This window comes from Pyxicephalus adspersus, chromosome 12 (assembly GCF_032062135.1).
Source record: "Pyxicephalus adspersus chromosome 12, UCB_Pads_2.0, whole genome shotgun sequence".
NCBI classification, from domain to species: Eukaryota; Metazoa; Chordata; class Amphibia; order Anura; family Pyxicephalidae; genus Pyxicephalus; species Pyxicephalus adspersus.
This window is the reverse complement of record NC_092869.1, coordinates 10,607,089-10,623,197: the sequence shown is the minus strand read 5'-3', so window position 1 is coordinate 10,623,197 and position 16,109 is coordinate 10,607,089. Positions and strand designations below refer to the sequence as shown.

General features: G+C 40.0%; 2 protein-coding genes across 5 annotated transcripts in view; both read left to right on the top strand.

Moving 5' to 3' along the window:
• Positions 1-6,852, top strand: part of HEATR5A (HEAT repeat containing 5A) — a 45,616-nt gene extending 38,764 nt beyond the window's left edge. For both annotated transcript variants that reach the window (XM_072428957.1, XM_072428956.1), the window contains one exon: positions 1,533-6,852. In XM_072428957.1, the coding sequence (XP_072285058.1) occupies positions 1,533-1,843 (311 nt within the window). In that variant the 3' untranslated portion in view covers positions 1,844-6,852. The remainder of the gene's footprint in view (positions 1-1,532) is intronic.
• Positions 6,853-9,963: 3,111 nt separating this feature from the next.
• HECTD1 (HECT domain E3 ubiquitin protein ligase 1) overlaps positions 9,964-16,109 on the top strand; it is a 44,816-nt gene continuing 38,670 nt past the window's right edge. For all 3 annotated transcript variants that reach the window (XM_072427609.1, XM_072427608.1, XM_072427607.1), the window contains exon 1: positions 9,964-10,084. The gene's annotated coding sequence lies outside the window, so the exon portion shown is untranslated. The remainder of the gene's footprint in view (positions 10,085-16,109) is intronic.

Sequence of the window (16,109 nt, the reverse complement as noted above, 5' to 3'; positions counted from 1 at the left end):
TATAGGTTTCAACTGGTTATATGATATAGGCTTACATAAAGCTTGCAAGAGATAAGGTAAGCCAGGAAAGATAATCCTGCCAAAAGTGTAGATTTTCCTCTTTCTAGCTTTAATCCTTTCTACTGGGCACAGTCAGGATTAAAGGGCCCATGTTACTAGATATTCAGCTTGTGTTTCACGCAGAAGGTAGTGAGTTTATAGTGTTCTTAGGCACAACAATGGACTGCAAAGCAGTAATAAAATTGAATGTTAGACATGCATGTAATGCTTAAAACCACTTGCATTTACTTCTGCTATGGGCAAATACCAACCATTCTAAATGGCAGAGCTCTAAAACATTCTGATTGTGATGTAGGCTTACCTCCCCTGCCTAACATACATTTCTGTTGACCAAGGAAGTTGATGAGCCAATAGGAATGTGGAGTAGGTAAGCTTCAACGCCTCTCAGGAGCAGTAGTTTTTTGTGTGTTCAGATCAGCATTTGGCTGTAGCAAAGGTTAAAAGGAGCAACTGTAGGTATGACCATGGCTATACTTTAATCCTTCTAGCAGGTTTTTTTTTATTTTTATTTTTTTAATCACACTGAACTAAAATGTGATTATAAAATAAAACTTCTATCTGATAACAATTTCTGGTAGAAGAGACCATAGAGATTTTGTATGTAGTCTAAGAGACTATGCCTGTCTCTTTCTCTGCTTTTTGGGAGTTTATTCCACAAATTCTTAACTGGCAGCTATGCATACGAGCCAGCATTAATTCCAACACCCAGCATCTAAGTGATGCTAAAAGTAAGTTGCATGTACTGGAGTAAATTAGACCCTGCGTTATGTGTGGTAGTTATATCTTCCTGGCTTGGCTTATCAAAACAGCTGGAGATACATGATTCTGGTGGAATATAGGAGAACCAATAATAAGGCAAATTACAGATATTTGCAGCACTGTAGGAGGGAACTTTACAAAAGAAGTGTGCCATAATGGGCATACATTCACGTTCTGGCAAAAGCCCCTGTGAGGCTGGAAATTTTACTTAAGTTATTTTAAAGGCTGTATATAATTTTTGTCAGTGTTAAGGAAAAACATGAAATCAGATTGATATAAAAAGTGTAGAATTTGTAATTGATTATGTACATTGCAGTCATGTTGACTCTTCTTTTTTACACCGCTGTAAAGTTGTTGTTCCCTTCAATGCAAGTCTGTGGGTTGGCTAACTTACGGGAAGCAATGTGCTCCCTGTGTGGTCTATATTTAAATAGTTGTTAAGAGAAAGACAAAGTAATTGTATTGTCACCGAGAGCTCCCATTGTTACCTAATTTATTTGGAAGAGCAAGCTTGTAAAAACGTGAAAGTCATATTAAAACTTATTTCATAGGGCAACACTTTGCCTTAATCAAAACAAAATAGAAAAAAACTGTGTAGTACCAAAGGTTGCAAAAACTTTGGGTTTCAATAACGTTATTGCCATACAGATGAATAATGTTTTTTTTACTGTCAGTAATATGATTTAATGTGATCCTTATGTTTCTCTTTGCAGGTCCTCCTATGTTGTCCATGGTATTCCATCTTCTTATTTCATTTCTATTAGATGAGAATGCACTTGGCTCTGCATCTCAATATTCCAAGGCTCTTCATGACTTTGGCTTACAGGGGTTAACACAGTTTGGTGCTAGTTACCCTGCCCAGTTTCGTCAGCTTATGGGTTCTTCCACAGCACTACGTTCTCGTCTAGAAGCTGCTCTTCGAGGTAATCAAGAAAGCCTCAAACCTAAAGTGTCTTCTCGAAATGTCAGGGGAGGAGGACAAGGCTCCCCAAGCATTCAGCTGAAGACCAACTTCCTAGGATAATATACTTGTAGCTTCCACTTTTTTTTAGTTCTTCCAGTATCCCTGCAGTACCAGTTCTGAAATCCAAGGAACATAAGTTCCCACAGAAGAGTGACAACATTAGGTGCAGGCCCAGCAATGGATGGATTTAAATATTTCTAGTGTATACCACAATAATATTCCTCATCGGTCTTTTAATATTCCTCAACCTTTATGCCTTAATGAATTGGCTATCAAGACTGTTAGCAGCACCACTTGATTGCTCAATTCTTGTTAAACCTCTTGCACTACAAAGTATCTCCATCTTCCAAATATACGTAAGACTTACTGACTGTGAATGTGAAAGATCTGTAGTCATTAATGATGTTTTGTAAGCAGATGTGAGCAAAAAGAAAGGCAAGTGTTTCTAAAACTTGTGTTGGGGAAAAACATGATTTACCTCTTTATAGGGATACAGTAAAAACAATTATCTTTCAAGATACTTTTTTTTTTTTTTTTATCGATCTGTAAACATTTCTTGTTTGCGATCCTTGGAGAAAAACACTAAAAATAATGTTGTGTTAGTTTAATAAAGGTAAAGAGACTGTTTAATAAATGTGCACTGAGCTTAATAAATAAAATGAACCTGTGATCATCCTGAATACACAATCATGTGCAAAGTTAAAATAAGAAAAAAACAAGCACGTGATAGGTTGCTTGGTGTGATCACAGGTTCATCGTATTTTCTGTATTCATTTTACAAACTGAACAGACTCTACTTCATTTGGTATTTTGTAACCTGGGAAGATCGGGCATAGGAAGTTGACATTCATTAAATTAAAAACCAGGTCATTTCTTCATTCCACTAAAAATAATAATTTGATTTCATTGCAGAACACTAAAATTATGCACCCACAACAGTGCACAACAATTACCTGTTTTTTTTTCTTCAGGGGTTTTACAAATGTCCCCCTATGTTTGCAGTAACTCTCGTTTTATACTGTTCTTCCAGTTAATCAAAATTGTGCCTTTTATTTTGCACTTTGCAGCAGTTTTATGTTGTAATTTTTGACTAATCAAATGCTTAGAATTCTTAAATTCTGCAGGATGCACCATTAACCCACCATGTATTGATGTTGATATGATGAAAAATGCTCTACAGATTTTCTGTCTTGCACTGCCATTCTGATTACTGTGTCTGTATTACTGTCTGTATAACTACCTTCAGTTTTTCCTGTCACATGCACTACTTTCCTATGACATCTTGGTATCTACCAGATTAATATTAGGAAAAATCATTTTGCTTTTACATATTTGGGGATGCCAATACCCCTTTGCAAAGTTGTTCAAAAAGACAGTATTCATGTATCTATAGTATCTCTGGGAACAGGTCTTCAACAATTAATGTGGATGTGATCTTTTACTAGATCCCTGCTTTTCAATATTTAGTATTACTGTAAAAAAAAAAAAAAACTTTATGCTAATGCGCTATATAACGTAGCCGAAACATCCCCCATGAAATTGTTTGTTTGCAGCAAGGCATGTAAAATATGCGCCAGGGTATATAGGGGAACTTACATTACATTTCCAGGCACTTCAGTTTGTATTTAAATAAATTTGGTAATTATTTGGTTTGCCTAAGAATACACTGAACCTTCTTTGACTCCAGTATAAGTTAGGGCACAAAATTCCATCACAGCTAGCATTCAAAATAGTATTCACCAGAAATGGCAGTACAATTCATGGGAATAAATAAATCCCTGTTGTGTAATTTTTAAAATGTTTATTTAAAAGGCAAAAAATATCATGGGCTCCGTCTACTCCCCCCCCCCCTTTTTACTGGTTAAAATATTTATGCCTTTAAGTTGCATGTCTGTTAGCCACCAGTAGATGATGCTGTTTCCTTATGTAAAGTGTGTAACAAACAAACTAATATCAAATGGTAAGAGTTTGCTTTACACTTTAGATGAAGACACTTTTGACTGAATTGAAAAGTTCTGACAGTTTCACATAAATAATTTGTAAATTTTATTAATTCTGTTTGTGACCTTGGCAGTATTCAGCTTTACCGGTCCTTCATTATTTGGTTCTCTGGTATTTCCCAGAACTAGAGGACCTCATCCTAATCATGGCTGGGACTGGTATTCGTCAGAAGCAAAGAAAAATGTAGAGGACCTTTTTGAGTATATTGCTACTTACAAATACCATATATATCTTTTGTTCGAGGTGTACAATCTACAATTAATGAACTCCTAAATTTCTTAGTTGCCTGGCTGTTATACCAACCGATTGGCTTCCACAATTTTAATCACTGACCTAGAACTGCAATGCAGATGAGGAAAGCCTTTGTAAAGTCAGAAGCCCTTCCTGCATACTTTTTCTGGGTTTGTGACTCAAAAGTATTTAAGCCAGGGACAACTTCTTTTAAAATGTCAGAAAGATAAACGTTCACAAAGCATATTTTCCCTTCTATGTTTAATGCTATTTTTTCTATGGGCAACACAGACAGTTCTTATACTTAACCGCCTGAGCGTTACACTGAGGTCTAGATTTCTGTACCAAAAGCGTTACAGGTTTTCATGAAATTTTTTTTTTTAAATTGTAGACCTGTAACTTACAGAAATATGCCCAAATAGGGGTCTAGTAGATATAATGAACAGAAAAAATGTTTGAAACACACAATCATGTAAAAAAAAAAAATTACTTTTAATAAAATTAAAGGAAAAACACAAAATTCAGCTTAAACAAGAATACATAAATAAATGAAAAATACTGAAAATGCGATAATTCGGTATACTGTATAGTAATATATTTTTCTAAAACACCTCCCTAGTGTCCGTCACATACCTATAGACAAAACCACATAAATATATTTTCTATTATTTTGTATTGGATTGGATACAGGACTTTGTATTCAATCCAATACAAAATGAGAACAAAATTCAAACTCTCATTATGTATTGGATTGAATACAAATTCCTGTATCCAATCCAATACAAAATACATACTTTGTATTTATTTTTAATTGAAACTCATTCATTCATTTTGTATTGGATTGAATACAAACTCCTGTATCCAATCCAATACAAAATGAATGAATGAGTTTCAATTTGAATTTCCTGCACACACGCCGACGTCATCACGCACGCACAAGAAGCCGGCCGGCTTTTTTTTCCTCCACCGGCCGGCTTCCTGTTTCAGAGATCACCCGGCGCTGGAACGAGAATGACGCGGGACGATTAGCGGGACCAGGTAAGAAGCCGGCCGGCATCTTACTGGTCCCGCTGGTATAGAAGAAGCCACCCGACGCTGGAGAGGGAGATCGACGGAAGACGACGGAGGACGACGCTAGAACACGAACACGACGCTGGATGAGCACAGGGGGACCAAGATTTTCCCTACATTAAAATCCCCACTTACCTGGGTAAGTGGGGATTTTAATGTACGGAAAATCTCGGGGTTAACCAAAAGAGCAACTTTTTTTAGCCCGTACCAAGGTCGGGCTTAACGGTCGGGAGGTTAAGGCTATGTACACACGTTGGAGGATTCTCGTCTGATACAAATGGTTGTGCTTGTCTCGGGGAGAATCTGACCTGTACAGTAGTTGCCCAAAGCCGTTCATGGAACAACTGATCCATGAACGACCTATGGGGAGCAACCCTTGTACATGTCAAGGGAGGAAAGCATAGTGGGATGCCACTTGCGCCTTCTCCATAGAACAGAATGGATGCTGTATGTACCGCACTTGTTCGCTCATCTGTCCCTTTTTGTCACGGAAACTATCATAAAAGATCCATTCCGGGTGTGTATGTGGTCTAAGGCCATCTCTGTATAATATTATAGTAATAGATTGGATAATGACATGCCTTAATAAAAGGTCTACATATGCCTGGGCTAAATTACTAATGCCATGGCCTATATTAAAGAGGTCGATGATTGTATGATTATAAGGTACAGAATTCTAGGCAAATACCACAAACACATTGATTGTTGCTATATCTTGTGTTCAATGACCCTAAATATTAATTCTCCTGCATCGATCAGTATTGTGCCAGGACGCACTAACTTCTTAACAAAAGTGTATCCTGGGCCAAATCCCCCTCTTTACCAAAAACAGCTCTGTGTCTGCTATGTTAGGAATGTATGACTATGTCCTGGTATATATCCAGCTTTATAATTCCTCGTAATATGGTAGCTAATACCATTCCATTCTTTCATCTGATATCCTACCGAAATAAAACCCCAAACTTTTCCCAATGACCTCAAAATGCACACAAAAATAATAACCTTAACGCTGCGAATGTAAAGCAACGCTCTGCCCAAAGATCTATTGCTACATTTACTTTTATTCTGTATTTCCTATCCTTGCTGATTTTAGTTGAATTTTAGAAAAAAATGTCTGTACTTGTTTGTTTTTACATGTTCTGAAGTGGATCCAATACTTCTGCCTTGCATGTGGTGTGATTTTTGTTTTTAATTCAGTATTATTAATTACTGTGAACAAAACACTGTGTCAGTGAATTTATGAATGAGATTTGCTTGCTGGATACAGCAGTAAGGGCCAAGTCACATGGGTGATTTATTCATAGGAAATTATTTTTTATATCACTTCTTGCTAAGAAAATCTCTTATAGATGGAATCCATAACACATTTTAGATATTTGCAGTTCCGCGACTCAGCAATTGACTTAAACCATGTTTCATTTCAGCGCTCGGATCACTAGCAACAATCCCTCCTAATTTGCTACTTTGGGCTAAGCTACAAATTTCTATTCTGTACTTTTGTAGCCGGTGCTTTATTTTGCTGGCATTAGTGCTTCAGAACAACAATTTTCCGCTGCTACAAAATCACCTGCGTGACATGGCTCTAAAGTGTGTATTGTACTTTTGTATTGATTGAGTTTTGTTTTTGTAATCATTTCTGCTTTTGGCAGTCTCTGTAAAAAAAAGAAAAAATGGATGCCAGGAGCAGATAACTTACACTGCTAATAAAACTTACTGTAATAAATGCTGTTTTCTAATTCTCAAAATAAAATCTAATTTCTTCCTAATCTTAGTTGTCTGTCTTCGACTGTCTGTGTGCTGTGACAATTTGCATGGAAATCCATTGTTTTTCATTATTATTCCCATCTTCACCACCTGGGGGAGCACCAGCCAGTCCAATTTAGCCAATTACAATGGCCTTGGGAGTTCTCACCTCTGACCTGGGATAAGCTGAGGGTACACCTGCAGCAGGTTGTTAACTTTCCATATGTACCAATCAAAATTTATAAGGTCTAGGACCTTTCCAGAATCGCTGGGCAAACTTCTCTTCTTACTGCAATGTGTCCCTTACATATGTATAGCCAATTGAATATATTTATTTCATAATGAAAACCTAAACTATTAAGACTAGACTAACCTAGACTTGTAGAACAAGTCCCACACTAGCATATTGTAGTTAAACAGACAAAAAAGCTTGAAATAACCGTCATGGACCCAACAATGGTTCCACCTTTCTACCATTGATATCAAGCATGGAGCACTATTCTTCCCCCTGACATGCAATATGGGGAACTATTCTGCTCACTAAACCAGCTATAGGATACTATTCCTAGAACAGACATTACCATGGGGCACCATTTGACCAAGTAACCTAACAATGGCTCACAGTCCCTCTTAATAATGACACAACAATGAGAAACATTCCACCTATGGACACTAATGATAAAGCACCATTCTTCCAACTGTCATCACCAATTAGTCATCAATCTTCTCAAGCGATTAATGATGGAGCAATATTTACTCCAACTGTCACTATGGTAGGTCAACATTCTTCCTAAGGTACTAATGATGGAGCCATATTATTCCAACTGTGACCACCAATTGGTCATCATTCTTTCCAAATTTTTGATGATGGAGCAGTATTAAATCAACTGTCACTATATTGGGTCATCATTCTTTCCAAGGTACAAATGATGGGGCCATATTCCAACTGTCACCACCATTTGGTCATCAATATTCTCAAGCTATTAATGATGGAGCAATATTACTCCAACTGTCACCACCTATGAGTCATCATTCTTCCCAAGGTATTAATGATGGAGCAGTATTCCTCCAACTGTCACTATAATGGGTCATTATTCTTCCCAACGTACTAATGATGGAGTCATATTATTCCAACTGTCACCACCAATGGCTCATCATTCTTCCCAAGGTATTTATGATGCAACAGCATTACTCATCATTCTTCCCCAGGTATTTATGATGGAGCAGTATTCCTCCAACTGTCACTATGATATGTCGTCGTTCTTCCCAAAGTACTAATGATGAAGAGAAAATTCAGAGGATAGAGAGAAAGACAGGCTTTTGTAGGGCACAATATGTTTCCTAGAAACTAAACTTTATTTATTTTGAAAATCCTAGTATTAGTTCAAGCTGGGCACACCGGAGTATACTCCCTCCAATCTTTTGTTAGTTGCTTATACTAATGGAGCAACATTACTCCAACTGTCACAGCCTATGGGTCATAATTCATCCCAAGGCAATAATGATGGGCAGTATTGCTCTTACTGATATCAATGAACAACTACTATTTCTCCAATGACACCTACTGTAGGGAAGTATTGCTCCCACTGACATTTATTTTGGGTATTAATTCCCACACTGACGCATTAATGGGCCAGTAATCCTGCCACTGACACAAATAATGAAACACTATTCCTCCTATAGACACAAATGAAGGGGCAGAATTCTTCACAATAATTTCTGGGACATCTATAACTTCCACTTACAAGGTTTTTTTTTTCTCATTTACTGATAGTTGACTTCAGATCATAAGTTTACTCCTACTGACAATGGGGATTTTTGTTTTTTTAGCTCCTGCTGACCACTACCTCTGGGGCATATAGATATTTTCCTTCTGACATCAGGACATTTTCTTAACCATACTGATATTGGGGCATCTTTTACTCTGTAACCACAGTCTGGCCCCATACCAGTCCAATGGGCAGGGAACCAGACCTTTTAAATGTTTTACATTTGTCATCACTTAGCAGATTTAGGTTCTGTAGGTCAATGTCTGACAAATTGATGTCTGGTCCTTCTCTGTACTCCGGGGGTTGCCTTCACCAGCACCTGTGCCATGGCAGAACATTGGCATTCAACAGATGGAACCATAGTGTGTTGGATTCTAAGGATCCTCCTGCCACCACCACAGGATACTTACCCTACCCAAGATACCCCTCCACTTTGTTTACCTGCAGGAACAAATCTAATCCATTCATGTCAAAGCATACTCCGGGGAGTGACTTCCCACCCTCGTCCAGGTCACAACGTCTTTGGAGAGGGATGAGGACGCCATCCTCCACCATACTATTTCCCCCCACCTCCTAGATTGTAAGCTCTTTGGGCAAGATCCTCTCCTCCTCCTGTGTCACTGTCTGTATAGCGCTGCGTAATCTGTCAGTGCTATATAAATCCTGTTTAATGATAATAATAACCATAAGAATGGGGGAGGCATTGTCTATGGTGAGGTCCCATACCAAAAGGACATGTTGCTTTGCTTTTGTTTAATACATATTGGGAAAGAGTTACATCTTCTGGTAGGACTATGGTGATGCCTTTGAGGACATTCTTCCCAGATAATTGCCCATAAAAAGTGCGTAGAAAGAAATGTCAACAAGGGACATAAACTGCAATGACAGCTTGGGTAGTATTCTGCTTTATTGCTCTTCCCCTTCATTTCCTGTTGTCACAAGAACAGGAAGTGATGAAAAATCACCTTAATGGGGCTATAGACAACAGTAAAGTCTGGTAAAGCTTCTCACCTATCTAAATGTAAGCAGAAACGTTTTAAATGGAGTAAAAAGAAGTTATAAAATATACTTAGGAAGAAATTCTACACAAAACTTTATGAAAGTTGAAAACAATAATTACACAAGACAGGGTTGGTTTTATGGTTGGTATATATAGGAGGAAACAAAACTCCAGTGGGAGGTTAAGTTTAAAACACAACTCCTGTTGATCTTTTGGTTGCCAAATGTTCTTGAGCTAAATATTGTCTGGGCGGGCAGCTAATAAATCAAATTTTTCTCTGCAATTGTGCGGGCGGGGATGGCAAGCAGATTATAGCTTGTACACTGTGTGGTCTCTCCGCACCTCAGTGAGGATTGTGCTGAATAGCGCCATCTACTGGTTGTCGGGCGTAGCGGGCGGAGTCTCGGCCTGAGCCCGTGACACGCTCCGTGTGACTCCGGGGATCGGTCGGAGCTGTGAGGCCCAGACCGGCTCCGTGCGGACACGGTAAGTGGCTTCCCTCTGGACTCTCGTCACGGGTCTTACCCCGGCTTGGTGTCTCTGTGCGGCTACGGCACTCTCTGGGGAGTCTGAGTCGGGAAGGCCTCAAACTCTAGCCAGCGGTCGGGGCCTAGCACCGGGTTTGGGTAAATAGACGGCAGCCGGGGCTCAGCGTACGGCCAGGTCCGGGGATAAAGCTGGGGCAGCCGGCTGGGAGCTCCTAGGGTTCGTTTGGGGGATGAGAAAGAGGATTAGAGGCTCCGTGCCCGGTGACATCTCTTCCTACAAGTCATGGCCGGGACCCGGAGGGAGGAAGCGGGCAACCTTCCAGCAGGACCGAGTCCTCCGCTCTACACAGCCTTCCTCCGGGGCCTTCTCTATATCTGGGGCCTCCCCTGTACCCGGCCCCGGGGCCTCCCCTGTGCCTGTCTTTTCCCCGGGGCCTCCCCTGTACCCGGCTCCTGCCCCGGGCCTCCCCTGTACCCGGCTCCTGCCCCGGGCCTCCCCTGTACCCGGCCTTGCCCGGCCGGGGCCTCCCCTGTGCCTGTCTTTGCCCCGGGGCCTCCCCTGTGCCTGTCTTTGCCCCGGGGCCTCCCCTGTGCCTGTCTTTGCCCCGGGGCCCCCCCCGGCCCTCCAGTGCCGCCTACAATTCTAAGGAGGATTTGGGTCTCCACTTCACCCTACTATATTGGGATCTGAGCCGGCCTCCATTATACTATACTGAGCAGAGCCATGGCCTCCATCACACCGCTCTGCTATGAGCAGCCATGGCCGGGGTCTGAGAGGTGAACCATCACTGCCTGCTCATGTCTGCCCAGCCCAGTGACCCCTCCACTTTTGTCCTGTAATCATTTCAGCTCTCATGGTCTTCATTTTTTGGAGGCTGTACTGGGATAAATGTGGAGGCTGCCGGTGCTGAACCCCCCTGCTACATTCTATTATCTGCCCTTCTATTTGTATTGCGAGGTCTCCCAGAAAATGAAGGAAACATCCAGCAAGTTGGCCACAGAAGACGTCTTCTAGTTCCTGTAGACTAAAAGGGGAATTCCTCTCACTTCCTGCTGTAAGTTATAGGACAGGAAACTGATAGAAAGTTCCCCTGTGATACCCAGAAAGCAAAATATTCCAGGGATTACCAAATTCTTTATTTATGAAAAGTTTTACCTACACATACAGTGTATATTTCAGGTTTTGGATATCAGCAGACCTATAGAGTGAATCTCCCCTCATGTTTACCGGCAGCAAAAAAGAAAGAAAAACCTGCCAACAAAATGCTGCAATGAGTTATACTTTGTATTCATGGGACTCCTATTGTAAAAGCAAGCTGTACTGAGAGAAATATGGAGGGGACTATAGTAGTTTTGGATGGAATTGGGAAGGATTGGAACACCTGTCAGGTCTGGAGGCTTTGTTTGAGAGATTCCTTCACCTCCTGTTTGGGGGGGGGTTGTGTCACCAGAACAGGAAGTGATGGGAAATCTCTTCAATGACATATTTAGGTAGGGGAACCTGAGCTCTGTTTCAGATTTTCCCTCACTTCCTGTCTGGTAAAAGGTCCTCAGAATAAAGGAAAATATCAAATACTAGCTGATTTGTTCTGGCATGATTTTAGAAAGAATTAGAAACCCCTGGCAGGTTTTTATTTGTGTTTTTGACCCAGTGGGTGAGGTTTACCCTTCCAATCCTGGAGACCACAGACAGAGAAATGTAGGAAGGGGGTGAGGGTACATCATGTGTCATGTACAGCAAAGAGAGGAATTCCCCTCACTTGTTAGACTTCTTTCACTTCCTGTAGTGTGACTAGCTTAGGAAATGAAGGTAATTCCCATAACAAGACCCAGACAGTAAAAAACACTGATAGAGCAGGGAAAGGGTTAACGTCTAACTAAAATAAAGATAAAGTTGTGTCTAGACAAATGGAGCCAGAACTCCTCCTCTGTGTATTTATCCTTAGTCTGTGTACACACATGTAAGACTTTTGTCCTTGAAAAGGATGGAGAAGGGAGAACGAGCAAGCAGCACCCCGCTGTGCTCTCTCCCCTTCACTTGCATTACAGTTGTTCAAGGATTTGCCAGGACGGATCCACGAGTGACGTCGGATGGCTGCTGTACACACGTCGTGAGAATCATCTGACGTGTGTACGTAGCCTTTAGTCTTTTACTCAAACTAATAATTCGGCAAGACAGACAGGGAAATTGGTATTTTCAGAATGTAAGGTCAGCAATGATGCTTTGTATTTATATTTCGCCTTTCCATTAGTATGCATTCAATGTGTTTTATATTGTAGTTTTATCTCCTATAATTGATATTACGTTGTGTTCTGTAATCCTGAGACAAGATTGTGTAGGATGGGTCTGCTGCCCCCATGAAGATGATACATTCATTCCCAATTCTTCCTGCTGATATCAGAGCTTGTTTCATTAATCATATATAGTTTATTTCATTATCATAGTTTTTCGCCCAGGTGCTTAAGCGGACCTGGTAGTTTAGATCTTACATCTAAATGTCCCCAACATTTAACCCTCGCTCTGCCAAAAACCCTGGCACTTGTAGGGTAGGAGTATCTTTAAAGTTTCCTGATCATAAAATACACCCTGAGCGCTATGCCCGCGCTTTATTGTTCCTTAAAGTAATCTCAGACAATTACTGATAGTAGGCAGCCTTGCTTTGTGGAGGAAGACCATTCCAGAGAGTTGGAGCAGCTCTAGAGAAGTCTTGTATCCGTGCGTGTGATGAGGTTATGAGTGAGGAAGTCAGTAGTAGGTCATTGGAGGAGCAGAGAGAGCGGCAGGGGGAGAATCTTCTCAAAATATACGTTATGTTAGAATAATTACAACATTAAGATAGAAATTAATATCCCTTGGAATTGAGTGGAGCGATCCAAAATAATTAGGGATTATTGGTAATAAACAGTATTTAAACAGTATATAGCGCCAACATATTCTGCAGCACGGTACATTAGAGGTTGGAAATGACAGACAGTGACCCTGGTCAGAAGAGCTTACAGTCTGAGGTTGGGGATGGGTGTAAGTTCTTTATATACTTTACTACATTTATTAAACCTACAATCTATAAATAACAATTTCAACATTTTATCCCATAACACCTAACAAAACTGTATTACCTTAACTCCCTTTATTGAATCCTTATAATATATAATCTAATATAAGTATAGGGGATGTGATTGTAACCAGGACATGAAAGCATGGGAAGTCATGATAAAATTGGACTTAATAATTCTTTCAGAATTTTAATTCTTTCTCACTTTACATAGGAAATGTCTCCACACACGTTTTTAGTGTTTGTCTCTGTTGCTGTTGGAGACATTTCCCATCACCCCGTCTTACTCAGAAAGGACGAATAATTATCACAATAGGAACACAGGCTAAGAAAAAATGAAAGGTTTATGACCGTTTCAGACTCTATCCAAATCTAACTGGGATCATGTTTTTTTCTGTATGTTAAACCTTTAGACTCCCAACACTGAAAAGACCTCCATCATTTTGTCCATTCAGGGCCAAGTCATGGGACTGTTGAACCCACCGCCTATCCCTCATTTCCGCCCCTCTTCGGTGTGCTTGCCTCCAAAACATACTTGATGCTTTTGGGGAAGCACATGACCACCTCGTACGATGCAATACATGGGCCTAGTGACATTTGTACTATCACAGGATGGAGTGGTGATGTCATCCCCCTTTCTAAAGTCCAATACTGGGAACTATGTGACTGCAGCCACAGAACATTTGGTGAGGAGCCCGGTAGGTGAGTATAGGATGAACTGAGCAAAACTGCACTGTCAAGATAACAGGTTCTCTTTAACTCTTTTTTTTTCATTTTTATTATTTGACAGATGAGTATTAAAAATTAATCATATTAGTTTTAGGGTCATGTAGCAGTTCTTGCTGTTACCAGAGTGAAAGGTAACAAAACGTTTTTAATACAGTTAGGATAGTGTTGTGTTCTATATCATAACCCAGCAGGCGTGTTTGTTGGCTAAAGGCCAAAGATAAATGTACGCTTTTTACAAGTGCTCTTTTGTTTTCAGTCTCTTTTTTTTCAGGACACTTTGATCCCGATTCCCAGACCTTTAAACTGTTTCCACTCTATGCAAACACAGGCGACAAACAGCAGACTCACCGTCACATTACCCACAAAGTGTACATGACTCACAATGACTTGTGGATTAAAGTATTGCAGCTCTGCCCCATCAGTATCATGACTGACACATATAATGGGGCCAAAAATTACCACACTGTTACACATATTTCACCTTTGGCTTTAGGCTGTATGCTGGGGATTATTTCCTTCACTTATATGTATATTAAATAAATTCTGGTGATTGTTTCCAACTTTAAGCCCGCTTACTGTTTAAACTTTGATTTGTTTTTTATTTTAGAACTTTCAACATTTGTTTTTATCTTGTATGATGTTTTATGTTTGCAGGTTTTGTTTCCTGCCTTTTATAAAAAAGGAAGCCGGGCAGTTTGTCTTTGTAGAGGAAGTTGTAATTGTTTTATTCACAAGCAGATAAGTTAATGCTGATCTCCTGAAACGGTCAGTGGAAGGTTACTTTTTATAGCTAAGAATAGAACATTGTAACCGAGCCCCCTGTGCACATAGATTTATCTGGTAACAAGCGGAGGGGAAATCTGGAGCTGTGGGTGCTGTTTGGACTTACAAGCCTTAACTGCTGATCTCTGTATCAAATGTCAGGTTTCGGAGAATAGTTCCTTACTTTTGCCTATGTTTTGCAATGTACCGTTCACCTAGTGTCCTGGGAACTTGTGATGTAAGAGGTCTGAGTAGATTAGCAGAACAAGCTTGCTGGTAAGATGACAAGGAATGCCGAGTGCTGCAATGGTTTTACCGGCCCGTACATCATCGCCCATTACTGCAGAGTCATGGCGGCACATGGTACCCCCTGGTTTGAAAACTTTTCAAATATCAGGCCCTTATCATTTGTTTTGGTTGTGTTTTTTTATGCGATAAATACAGATAATGTCGTCCAGCATAGTAATTTCTACAGATTTAGTGCTAATTACAACCTGTCAGGATTTGTTTGAATATTGTCTTTGCTAGTAAAATGAACCCTCTGGCTTTCATAGCTGGCTAGAAATAATCTAATGATTGGAATGTTGCTTGGCTGTTTGTTTCTTTAGGACACTTATTCCTGGACCCAAGTGGATGGTCAGGAATGATTTTTGATGTACTTTAAATAGTGTGTTCATCTAAAGTGTTTTAGGAAGTCAAATCCCCATAACAAATTAGATCTCTAATGCCCAATTGGTGAAAAAAAAGGCTAGATGCTCTGTAAACCATTGATTGCCGTGACTATTGGAAATTTTTTTCCTCTGTTGATGAAAACGTTGAAATGTCAATGAAGTCCGAGAATCCAATTGTATGGTTTTAAAGATTTCTACAGCCCCTATAAAATACCTAAAGAAAATTGAGTGAATTTTAGCTTCAATATCTAATTTCTCCTTATCTTAGAATATATTGTGATTTGACCTGCATCACCAATGGCTGTATTTGTAGTGCCCCAACAATGCCCTATTGATAGTTTTCAGGTTCTATCTGAAGCAGTAACCTCTCTGCATAAAATACCTGAATTTTATGAGATGGGAACACATACACACAATAAATGTTTGCTTTATTACTGACATTGATAGAAATATTGTGCAGTGTTTCTGTAATGAGTTGCAGTCTCCAGGTAAACATTCGGAGCCAGTAACTATGTATGTGACTAAAAGGCCCTCAGCCATTTGGTAGATGCAGGAACTCCATAAAGCTGGGTGTGCCGAGGTGTCATTGTTTTATTTTGTAAGGCAGAGCTCCAGCCAGACCTTTTTTTAGTTTGTTTTGGATCTTTTGGAAGGGATAGATCCTTTGTTAATTAAATTCAGTGTAATTAGAACAGGCCCTGAAAAGTAATCCTAACAGTAGAGACGCATGAATCTATAAAACTCCCTTTTTTCCCTTTGGCATAGCAAACTTTTAGAACCTCTGAATGGTTTTATTGTCTCACTGTCA